Raw genomic sequence first — 11,680 nt, 5'->3', positions numbered from 1 at the left:
CCGCCGCGGCCCGCGACTCCGCCCCGGCCGCGCGAGAGCCGCGCCGAGCCCGGGGGGCGGTGGCGGCGGCGGCGGGGGCCGGGCCGGGTCCGGGGTGGGGGCGGCGCTGCGCCGCGGCGGCTGCGGCTGCGGCTGCGGCAGCGGCACCGCCCCGGCCCGGCCCGGCCCGGCCTGCGGGGGTTCCGCGGGGAGGGAGGGAGGCCATCGCCGCCCCACCGCCTCCCCAGCCCGCGGGGTCGGGGGGTGCTGGGAGCCCCTGGCGGGGCGCCACGGTTCCCCCCCGGGAGCCCCAGGGGGGTTGCCCGTTAACCCCCGCGCCCCCGACGCCCCTCAGGCCCCGCTGCGCCCCACAGCGCGGTGGGGGAACCGCTCCGGTGCGAGGGCCGCGCCGGGAGCAGCCCTGTCCCCCCCCTCCCCCCTCCCGGGGTCGCAACTCGGGGCCGCCCCAGAGCCAGGGGGGACCGGGCCACCCCTCGGGGAAACGGCACAGACCCGCACCACGATTTACTGCTTTTTAATTAATTCTTGTCCCCTCTCTGGCTCACGCGAGGCCGCGGTTCCCCCGCCCCCCCCGGCCCCTCCCGCCGCGCGGGCGGCTGCGCGCACGCACAAGATGGCGGCGCCCAGCGCGGCGGGGCTGGGCCGGCGGCTGCGGGCCTGGCTGCCCCGGTAAGCGCGGCGGGGCGGCGGCTCCCTGCCCCGGGGGGACGGGGACGGGGACGGGGCCCCGCTGCCTCTGCGGAGCGGCTGGGGGCGCCGGGCCGGGCATCGGGCGGTACCGGCGCGCGTTTTCGAGGCCCAGCCCGTCCCTAGGCGCAGGGAGCGGGGCTGGGGCGATATTTAACATCGCCCCGGCCTTTAACCCCCTCCACGTGCTGTTCTGTGGGTGCTGGCCGAGATGCGTTATCGTTACTGGGGGAGTGCAGGGATCTCTTTAGCTCCCTTATATTCCCCCAAACATACTTTCCTGCTAGCTGCTGCTTAAAAAAAAAAAAAAAAAAAAAAAAAAAAAAAAAAAATCCTGTTTAAGATGGTTGTTCTGCTTCTTCTAGCACAGAACAGTATTTTTATTTGCACCACCAGGCATCTCATAGCCTCAGGCCTGTGAATCTTTCAGACCTCCCCAGGTTCCTCCCTTGGGGTGCATCCGGTGGCTTTAGGGAAAGGGCCGGGCTGGCGGCCGCTCCAGAGCCAGCTCTGGGGTATCCCGGTGAGGAGCAGCTCAGCAGAGGCATTGGCAGCAACGGCACGTTTTCCACCACCGCTGTGAAGCAGTGCTGCCCTGCCTGGAGCCTTGTGCTCCGCTGTTCTTACGTTAATGATTTATTCCAGCGTTCAGCGCAGCGCTCGCCAGCCGGTAACTTCTCAGGCTGCGACTGTTTAGATCGCTGTCCCCTTGGTGCAGGGATTGCCCAGTATGTTTTGCAGCAACGGTGAGGGCCTTACTGCTCTGCCATAGTGAGAAAAGCAGCAACGGAGCTGAAGGCAGAGGTGCCGCTTGAGTCTGACACACGCTTCTGAGATGCGTTTGTACGGCTGTCCGAATCCTCGCTAAGACGTATCGGCTCTGTTGATTCACAACCCCTTCTTCTTGTCTTGTTCTTCTCAGGCTGACACAAGTGAGATGGAGTCGCTACAACCCCGAGTTTCTAGAGCCAGAAGTGAACAAAGAATTGTTGCAGAAATCCGGGGATGAGCTGTCCGAGGAGGAAAAGGCAAAACAGGAGCTTAGGGCTGTTCGACCCATAAAAGCTGCTCCTTCCAATGTCTCCAGTTCTGTGTTCAGCGACCCTATGATCAGGTCAGAGAAAGCACCATGTCCTCTGTTACAACTAGGTCCCACGGAGCCAAAACGCTTGGGAGTTTTGCTGTCCTCTTCAGCCTATATTTGCTGTGTTGCACGTTGCCTTCTGTTGCAGCACATTCCCTTTATCTGCATTAATCTTCTCCCAGAAAGCCAGTCTATTGACTGGCAGCGGTTAGAGATAATTACAGCCACCCAGATCTAGCAGCACCCAGATTTAACCATGGGAACAACTCAGTGGGGGACCTTATTTCCTTGGGTGATGAAATCAGAGTTTCAATCGGATCACATTTGCCTTTGTGTTGACAGTAAATTCACCAACATGATGATGAAGGATGGAAATAAAGTGCTGGCCAGAAGCCTGATGGCACAGGTGAGAAGCCATGTTTCTTCTCAGAATTATGTTTAAACAATGCAAAAAAGCAAGGCTGGGAAGTCAAGCCCACAGGAATTAGGAAGTGCCAGAACTCAGGTCGTCTCTGCAGTCCTAACACAGTTCCCTCTCCACACACACGTTACACTCACCATTCCTTACCTGATTAGCCATGCATTTTGCAGAAGCCCCAGCCTTATTCAGCTCACAGATTAGGTGGTGATCACTTAATGAAGAACTCTTTCCACTGTTCAGTGCATCTTAGACCTTACCTACTGCATACACTCAGATCCTACCCTGAAGAGCATCGTTTTCTTACAAGATCTTCCTTTCAGCTGTTTTCATGCCTTATCTTCTGTATACTTTTCCAGTGAAGCCAGGGTCCTACAAATGCGTCACCTCTATGACAGAGCTTTGACCCCTGCTCTGACCTACAGTAACTGGCATTCGCTGGTGGTCCCTTTGGCATGCTCCAGCCCTTGAAATGGGGACATGCACTGTCCAAAAGGTTCCCCAAGTAATTGCTGATTATTTGTGACAGAAAAACACCAAGGGTGTTGGAAACCAGGCTTTGGAGGGGAAGATGCACATGGACCTGTATTCCTGCCTCTGTTCTGTCCCTGCCCTCCCCTGGCTCAGGTCTGTGCTGCTTGGCCTCCTCACCCCAAACGTGCTGTCCAATAAAGAGACAAGAGCTGGAAGAGGGTGAAGTAAAATTTGTTGAGTACAAGAATCCCTGACTGGCCTGATGCCAGTAGAGCTAGAAAAGCAGCTGCAGGCTACACTTCTTAGATGAAAGTGGGGTGTCTGTAAATATGATCTGACTTCATGAAATGGGATAATGTTTTCTCTGCATGTCTCCTTTCTTGTGTTTGCCCCAAGACCCTAGAGGCCGTTAAGAGGAAGCAGTTGGAGAAGTACCACCAGGCTCCAGAAGACGAGAAGGAGAAGATTGAATGCAACCCTTATGTAATTTTCCACGAGGCTCTGAAAAACTGTCAGCCCATTATTGGCCTCTGCAGCATCACAAAAGGAGGCAAAACCTACCAGGTGAAAGGAAGGGGCCTGGGAGCAAAAACACCAGTTTTCACCCCTTCATCCTGGGCTTTCCCTCAGAAGTAGAGCCACTTTGTAATCTGGATTATAACGGCACCTGGAAACCCTATCCAAGATCAGGACCCCAGTCTGTGAGCATGGCACTTCCTGTATCAGCAGCAGTCTCTGCTTGTCTGAGTAGATAAAAGTAGGGCACGCAGTAAACACTGTCCTAGGAGACAGAAATTAGTGACAGGCAGCAAAACAATCAACAGTCCCTGCACTGCCAGTCCCATCCCCTCTGCAGTGGGAAGAGGCCCCAAAGCCCTGGGGCAGGTCAGTGTAGCAAAAAAGGTCAACTAGATACCATGTAATATTTAGAGTCTAAGCAGAACACGTGTCTTAAGTATGGGCTCTATAATGCTCAAGACTTGATGGAGAAAAGAAACGTGGAGATATTTCTCCATCCTTCAGTGCAGGGGAGTGGTGACTCTATCTCCCACTCCTGCAGGCACAAAATGACCTGGATCCAGTTCCTGAATAAGCCAGAAATCCTTACAAAGGCCGGTGTCTGCAGACAGTACCTGAGACCGATCAGGATTCCCCTTTTGGTAGCAATAGCTAGTTCTATGGACAGATGAGGTGAACTGACACAAATCAGCTGGTGGAAGCTCATGCTGTCCATACCACAGCTGGTCTTACTAGAGCGGTCAGCCTGTTGCCACTGGAGTCAGAGCAAGGTGTAAATGTACCTGTGTCCAGCTGGACACATCTGACCACTGGAGAACAGCAGGTCACTGCATCCTCCCACCATGATAACTGTTACGGTCTATATCTCTCCCAGGTCCCAGTCCCTCTGAAAGACAACCGGAAGCGCTTCCTGGCCATGAAGTGGTTGATCACCGAGTGCAGGGAGAACAAGCACCGCCGCACGCTGATGCCTGAGAAGCTCTCCCAGGAGCTGCTCCAGGCCTTCAACAACGAAGGGCCCATCATCAAGAAGAAGCATGCGCTGCACAAGATGGCAGAGGCCAACCGGGCTTATGCCCACTTCCGCTGGTGGTAGGGACTCCGTGCATGGGACGCGCACGCGCTCCAGCATGCTGCTGCTGTCCCACGGCCTGGAGAGCAGAGCCCCAGGGTTGCCTGCACAAAGAGGGGAAGGTGGAAGCTCCCCTCTGGACTGCTGCTGGGCTAAGCCAGAGAAAACCCATCCGATCACACAGGTTCACTTCTTTCGTGCTTGTTTGGATGGGGGAAGGGGGAGTCGGAAATAGCTACTGACTCCTGCATGGATGCTCTAGTTATTTCATAATCACCTCCCTGTGAAGACAAGCCTTAGATGGTTTTTTTTTTTCTCAGAGCAACACTGTATAAAATAATCTTTCCATTCCACTTACCTGTTTCCTGAGGACTTTCAAGTCACTCTGTTCCTGTGATCAGCAAATGTTTTTCCTTTTTTGGCTGCACAGCCAGGGAAGAGCAGAGCTGGAGTTTTTTTCCCCACACAATAACCAGTTTACCAATCATACTACTAGATTGGTTAAAAAAAAAGGCAATAAAAGGCCCTTTTTGACTTTTAGTTCTGGTCATCAGCAACATTGTTTGCAGAGAGTTGATGGGGATGTTAACAGAAAAAATAAAATCGGAGCTTCACGGGAAAGGCATCTTGATTCTAAACCTTTGTTGCTTGAATCTCACACCGCTCTCTCCAGCTACCCGATTTGCCTAAATCCAGTCTGCCACCCTACACCAGAGGAGAAAATGAATACTGCAGCCTTAAGGCTTCAGGCAGGAGCAGCTTTTGAGCGTTGTTCAGAGCAATCCTTGCTACAGCTCAGCAGCTGCATAGAGAGAACGCAGGGCACGTGTTAGCAGAAAACTTTTATTAGAAAAAACTTTCAATAAACTATTAAGTTTCCTTTCTTCCTCTCCCATTCTCATAAGAAACATACCATATTTGAAAGTCACTAAATTTTGAGAAAACTTAGCAATTATTATATAAAACTTAGAAAACCTGTTTCTAGCTGCTTGTGCTGAGGGACCTGTCCTGCTGCAGGCAGCCCCGTGGTGGGTGTTGGTGGCTGGTGACCCGTGGTGGAGGCTGCGTTGCATGCAGGTACAGCCAGCGTGCTGGAGAGAGGCTGGGGAAAGTAGCACTTGGTTGAGCTGTTTGCGAGGTCTCTGACCACAGTATTTTTCATGACTTGTCCTGGAGAAGCAGGTACAACCTGGTTCGGGGACTGTGAGCTGCAAAGTTTCCCCGCTGCCTTCCTCAGCTCTGCTGGCTCTTAGGTAAACCAAAATGCTCTCAGCTTAAACTGTGCTTTTCTTAATGCTTGTATAAAGCGCTGGTTTGAACTAGAAGCCTTCCTTGCCCTTTGCTGGCATTGGCCCATAATTAGACCAAACCAGTGGAAGAACTTGCTGGGTTATGCGTGCCCTGCCCTGCCCTTCCCACCTTGCCAAACCTCCAGAGTCAGTCTAGCACCAGTTACAGCCCGGCAGTTATGTGCACAGAGGCTCTAGCCAGTATAAATCCTATTTACAGGAAGTGCTAGAAAAACATTAATATGAAAAGAAATTCAAACTTGGTATGAAGCTTGCTGGTGAAAGTGCTGGGGACATCTCGCCGCCTCTGCTGCAGAGCGGTTAATCCGTCACTTCACTGTAATAGTATTTCTGGGCAGCGTCCGTCATCTTCCAGTCAGCAGCCCGAAACTCGATGATCTCCAGCAGCAGGAGCTGGGACAGGGAGCTGAGCCCCTCCTGCAGGAGGAAGCCGTCTCGGAGGAGGGAGAAGAGCTCATCCATCCGCTGGGAGTTCATCCTCTCCAGCTGCTCGCCAATGCGATGCAGCTGCAGGACCAAGCAGTCCACCTTCAGAGGGAAGAGAGAAAGCCACCTGAGCGCAGAGGAACAAGGGGCTTCAGCACATCTCCATCGAGTACTCCCTCATTTATGGATGAACCCATGCTGGTCCCCTTCCCTCTGCCCTGGACTCCCAGCAGGTGACAACTGTGCTTCCCCTGAGGTGCTGTGATCCGGCAGGCAGGAGAGGCCGGATGTCTGCTCTGGGAAAAGCACGCCCTGACCTCCCCTGCCTCACCAACAAGATTGCCAGGGAAACGCAGCAGCAACAGGTGGAAAAATGTTCGTTCCCTGTGGGATATCCAGGAGGAGATGGCAGTGTCGGAGCCACGGCTGGAATATGGAGGTGCTGCCAGGAACAGCGGGAAGTGGCTGCAACGTGCTCTGAAGCTCCTAGAAAGGTGATTTGCAGGAGGCAGAGGCACTAACTAGGTCTTTGGAGAAGAGGGGGAACTTGCTGGGCTGCAGGGGTGTGAGGGTTGCGCTAGGATGAGGTGGAAAAAAACCCGAGGGGCCTGTGCACGGGCCCGTACGTTTTGCAGCAACCCCTGGCACGACTCGGGCACGTCCCCGCGGCGCGCTCCACCCTTGCGCGCTGACCACGGGCGCGCCGCGGCTCCGGCTGCAGAGAGCTGCCTTCTCCCTGCTGGGTCCGGCACGGCATCGGCTCCGCAGGCGCAGCCAGGCGAGCGGCAGCTACGCAAGGCGCTGCCTAACGCGTCACGGGGGCCCGGGGGACCCAAGTGTGACGGCTGCTTTTCCAGAGGTCCAGCAGTCGGAGCAGCTGGCTGCTGTGAGAGCAGGGGGGGAGTTGTGCTCCATGTTTTCCCCGTGCAACAGGGGGTGAAGCTGCACAACCCCGGAAAGCCCCGGTTTCAAGGAACGGCTGGCTGCAGGGTCTCCGCAGCAGCTCTGGCTTCAGCGGAGACGTCTGAGCAACAGGGAGAAAATCCGCAGCAAGGGAAGACGTGCAGCTGCAGCTGGAGCAAGGGGCTCACGACCAGCACCTCCGTCCCGCTCCCTCCTGGGCCGCAAACCCAGCCGGCACGGCTCCTCCTGCTTCCAGCACGGCCTGGCCAGGGCGGCTCCTGCCTGGCCTTGACGCCCTGCTCCGCACCAGCCCTCCCTCCGCACGCGCCAGGGCTGCGCTTTTTGCCGGTCCTCGGCCCCACCGCGGCGGCGTTGGCTCCCCGCCGCCCGGCGCTCACCTCCTCCTCCTTGCGCAGGCTGTCGGGCTGCGCCAGCCGGAAGAGACAGTCGTAAACCGGGTTCACCAGCGCCATCATGGGCATGTTGTTCACCTGCGAAGAGGCAGGAGCCGTCGTCAGCTCCGGGCCAGAAGGGGAAGAGCCTGCAGCTTTTTCAAAGGGTTTTTCCCTTGCAGCTCTCCAAAGAAGAAGGGGGCAGAAATCAGCTGCACTGCAAAATGCAGTAGTGGTGGGATTCGCCTAGGAGACCAGATGCTGGAGTCTCCAGTAGCCAGAGAAACCGAACAAATGAGGTAAAAATGTCTATTTTTAAATATAAGCAGGTAGTCAGGGGAAACACACTTGTTGCAACAGCGTTTTTCCTGCCTGCGGCTCTACTTGCATCATTTTTGCATCTACTCCAAGCCAGTACTGGGGCCCAGGCCCTGCAGCGCAGGCTTGCGGACAAACCCCGGCAGCACGTAGGTGAGAAACGGTCGAGCACCTGCATGACTAAAGAAAACACATTCCCACCCCGGGACCTACTAGCAACCAAACCAGTCCAGCCTAGGACATCGGGAGCAGTCAGATCAGAGGATGTCAAGCAGCAGGTGCAAACCGAGGGAGCTCGGACTTCGCGACTGTTCCCAGAGCCGGCGCTGCCTCTCCAAGGTCCCGTGCCATCTCTGCCCCGCACGCGCGTTCGACGCCCTCCAAGTGCCGGAGACGCCGGGACCCCTGGGCCCTCCTGGCACCGCTAGGCAGCGGCCGCTGGGCGCTCCGGCCCCGGCTCCTTACCCTCAGGTAGTCGAAGATGTTGCAGATGAAGGTGACGTAGCAGATCCACGCCTGGAGCGAGCGGCTGCGCAGCTCCTCTCTGTCCTTGTACTCCTGCTGCAGCCGGTTGAGCAGGCTCCTCCGGAAGACGCTCTGGCCGACCTGTTTGCTCTCTGCCTGCGCCCCCGCGCCGGCGGGACGGAGGGAGGGAAGCAGGGTGTGAGCGGGGTGGGGGGACGCTCGTACCTGGGCGACACAGGACCACGCACGTCCCCTCCCGTGACCGCCCAGAGGGGCAGCGACGGCCTGCCCGCGCTCGCCGGCTGCGCGGCGCCCCAGTCCTCCCGCGCTCCCCGCGTCCCCGCAGCGAGGACGGGCTCCCCGGCCCGCGGGGCTGCCCAGCCCAGCCCCACGTCTCTGGGGCGCCCTTCGCCGGCGCTGGGCAAACCCCTCCGCAGAGGAAAGCGCTGCCCGGAGCTTCTCACACGCCTGCTGCCGCAGCATGTCTGGATCCCTCCACTGCGGGGACACGTGGCAGAAGAGGAACCTGCCCGGGGTGGGGAGAAGCCCCTCCGGGCCCAGGCGAGGGGCAGCCGGAGCACATTCCCAGCCTTTCGCCGCCCGGACGGGAGGCTCTCCCTCACCTGGATGATGGTGTAGCAGATGCGTCCTGCCTCCTTGCTGAACACACAGTCTTGCAGGGACTGGTCCACTATAATGTTGGCCACCTTCTCCAGGTCCACACTGCTGGGGTCTGCGGAGGGAGGCAACACCGTCAGCACCCAGCACCCTTCGTGCCGCTCGCTCCGGGGTCCCTGCAGAGCAGCCCAGCTCTGCGCTGGGCCTGGCACAACCCTGCCGTAGGGTGCAAAAGCTCATGTTCTCCTGCACCAAGAGTCACAGCCCCTCTGGCAACACCAGCTGCTTTGGAGGTAGCGTCTCCAAGGGTGGCTCGGTCCTCCCTGTCCGGAGATGCAGCCATCACGATGGGAAAGCGAAGGAGGAAAGGATGGAAATAGGACAGCAAGAAGCTGACCTGAATCTGAAATGCCAGCACGACCCTGCTATAGGGTGCAAAGTCAGGTTAACAGGAGCCAAACGCGCAAAATCCCGCAGGGCTCTGAACGGAGACGTGACCGGTGAGTGGCAGATGCCGGCAGCCAGGACGACGGGACAGGAGGGAGCAGGAAGGGGCAGAGGGGAAGGGAGCCAAAACCAGGCACAGGGGGAAGAGCGAGAGGCCAGATGTGGGAGAGCCGCTGGGCGACAGCAGAAGAGGAGGGTGCCAGGAAATCAGAGAAAAATGAGAAAACCACCATGATGTAAGAGTAGAAAAGTTCTGCTGCTTTCACATCGCATTTCTCTGAGAAGCAGGAGCCAAACGTGAACGGCTGCACCCCTAAATATCAGGGAGAAGGTGAGAGGGGGCAAGGCAGGGAGCAAAGACCTCCCCGGAACGGGTTCGCTTGGGGGCCCAGCCGCGGAAAGACGTTTCTGAAACAGCTTTTCTACCCTTAGCAATCGGTGTTAGCCAAAGGGGTCCAAGCATCCGGCCTCATCCGTCGGCCAGGCTGAGCGCGGTGCAGGAGCTGGAGAAAAGCCCTGCTGACCTTTGAGAGCCGTCTTCAGCAGCTGCTGCGTCTCGGCATCGAACGACTGTATCCTGTACTCCTCTTTGCCCGTCTCCCCCATGCCTGGCCTGCTCCGAGGGCGAGGATCGGGGCAGCGGATGCGCTAGCGGCAATTCCTGGGAAAAGAGCAAACACGGCTCAGGTAGAAAGAGAGGCTGGACCTTCGGCGAGCCGTTCGACGAAGCCCGAAAGCAGCCAGTGTTGGAGCACGGGCTTTTCTCCCGAGAGACCCCGGCCCCAAAGGAAAACCCTCTGTTACAAGGGCATCCGCACTCCAGCCCTAGATCCAGGGAAACCCTCGCTCCCACATCGTTTTAAGCCTCGCCTCCCACCAGCCCATAACGAGGAGCTCCTGCACCTCGTCTTCAGAGCCTTTATGGTCTTCTGATACGGAAAAATGCGTTGCGCTCTATCGATCCGCAGGTTCAAACCACACAGCGTGCTCAGGCCATCCCAAAGCACGTCTCCCTCCGAGAGGCTTCCCAGCAGGAACAGCATAGGGAAGCACAGGCAGGAGCAGTGGCTGTTTGGGACGGGCAGGCTGGGCCCGCGGCACCAACGCGGAGCCGGCGTTGTGCTGAGTGAGCAAATTCCTCGGCCGTTAGTCACCCGTTGGTGCAAACAGGCCCCGGATCAGGGCCGCAGCCGAAGCTCTCGCTAGCTGCCCGGGCGGAGCGGCGAGGCGCGGAGCGGGGCGCACGTCGGGGTGGCACGTGCCGAGCGTCCCCTGGGGCCGGCGCTCCGGCCTGTCCGTGCCGGCGAGCGGCCGCGCGTCCCACTGCTGCCGGCGGCGTGTCGGGGCGGAGGGAGCCCGGCGAGGCCGCGGCGAAGCCCCAGCCCGGCGGTGGCGGCCACAGCATCGGCATCCCACGGCCGGCACCGCCGCGTCGGGCCGCCGGGCCCACTAACCCTGCCCGGAGCAGAGCGTCGGGGCGCGGCGGCGGAAAACCCGCCGCACTGTCCCCGGGGCTGGCGGCAGCGGGCGGCACCAGCCCAGCGCCGCCGCCGCCGCCGCGAGCGGCCCCGCTAGACGGGGCGTCCCGGGGCGCCGGCGGCGTCGGGGTCGGCGCCCCCGGATCGGCCGCTCCCGCCCGCGGGGTCGCAGCCGGCACCAGCCCCGCTGCCCAGGCGCCCTGTGCCCGCGGCCCCGCGCCCCCATCCCGCCGGGGCCCCCGCCGCACCGCACCGACCTGCCGCGCCGCCCCCGCTCGGTCCTGCGCCCGCCGCCGCTGCCGGGAGCGGCCGCCGAGCGCAGCGGCATCGCCGGAGCGTCGCGGCCGCGGCGCAGCGCAGGTTTCCTCTTAGGTCATTTCCTCGCCCGAGCCGGGGGCGGGCCGGGCCCGCAGCGCCACCGCCTGCGAGCGCCGCCCCGGCTGCTCCGGCCCCGGCTGCTCCGCGCCCCGGCTGCTCCCCCGCCGCCGCCGGCAGCCGGCGCTGCCCGCTGCCGCCTCGGCCTCGCCGCAACCGCGTTCATTCCCCCTCCCCTCCGCGCCGATCAGCCCCGGCTACGCTCCAGCGGGGCTGCCCCGCGCTGCCGCTGCCGCTCGGCTCGCTGTGAAGGTGTCTCGGGATTATGCCAAATATATTTAAAAAAAGAAAAAAAAAAGCTGAAAAATTTCAGGGAAGGGAAGATGTACTACGCCAGCTCTCGGGAAGAAGAGCTTGCTGGCCATGGTAGAACACGCTGCGCATTTTTTCTCCAAACTCTCAAACGTTTCGCATGGCAGGAGCGTTTAGACAGCAGCAGAGCAGCTTCAGGAAACGCAGAATGAGCAGTTTGTGAACATTTGCTGCAGCGCTGTGCGTCCTGGCTGCACACACCGAAGTGCAAACTCAGCCCCGTGGGTTCGTGGCTCAGGTTCAAACACCCGCGGCTGCGACGGTCCCTCTCGAGCACAGCGGGCAGACGGGGCTGTGCAGCCCCCCTTGGATGAGCCCCCTTCGCACAGTGCTGAGCCTTGAGATCCAAAATGTCACGGAGGGGACAGGATGGCTCTGCCCG

General features: G+C 59.3%; 2 protein-coding genes across 3 annotated transcripts; one reads left to right on the top strand and one right to left on the bottom strand.

Moving 5' to 3' along the window:
• The first annotated feature begins 202 nt into the window (after positions 1–202).
• Positions 203–4,794, top strand: MRPS7 (mitochondrial ribosomal protein S7). Its single transcript, XM_067308271.1, has 5 exons — positions 203–669; positions 1,610–1,801; positions 2,114–2,177; positions 3,060–3,227; positions 4,057–4,794. The coding sequence occupies exons 1-5, from the start codon at positions 614–616 to the stop codon at positions 4,276–4,278; spliced, it is 702 nt and encodes a 233-aa protein (XP_067164372.1). The 5' UTR covers positions 203–613; the 3' UTR covers positions 4,279–4,794.
• Positions 4,795–5,083: 289 nt separating this feature from the next.
• On the bottom strand, positions 5,084–10,968 carry MIF4GD (MIF4G domain containing). Of its 2 annotated transcripts, XM_067308272.1 has the most exons (6): positions 10,869–10,968; positions 9,658–9,794; positions 8,692–8,801; positions 8,069–8,224; positions 7,292–7,384; positions 5,084–6,092 (listed from the first exon to the last, which is right to left on the bottom strand). In XM_067308272.1, exons 2-6 carry the CDS (start codon positions 9,737–9,739, stop codon positions 5,865–5,867), a joined length of 669 nt encoding a protein of 222 aa, XP_067164373.1. In that variant the 5' UTR covers positions 9,740–9,794; positions 10,869–10,968; the 3' UTR covers positions 5,084–5,864. The 2 variants fall into 2 exon arrangements, with proteins under 2 accessions (XP_067164373.1, XP_067164374.1); XM_067308273.1 differs by lacking the exons at positions 9,658–9,794; positions 10,869–10,968 and adding an exon at positions 9,560–9,634.
• Between the last annotated feature and the right edge of the window lie 712 nt (positions 10,969–11,680).

This window comes from Apteryx mantelli, chromosome 19, assembly GCF_036417845.1.
Source record: "Apteryx mantelli isolate bAptMan1 chromosome 19, bAptMan1.hap1, whole genome shotgun sequence".
Taxonomy (NCBI): Eukaryota; Metazoa; Chordata; class Aves; order Apterygiformes; family Apterygidae; genus Apteryx; species Apteryx mantelli.
Note: the sequence above shows the minus strand (reverse complement) of the source record. Positions and strands in the feature narration are given on the sequence as shown.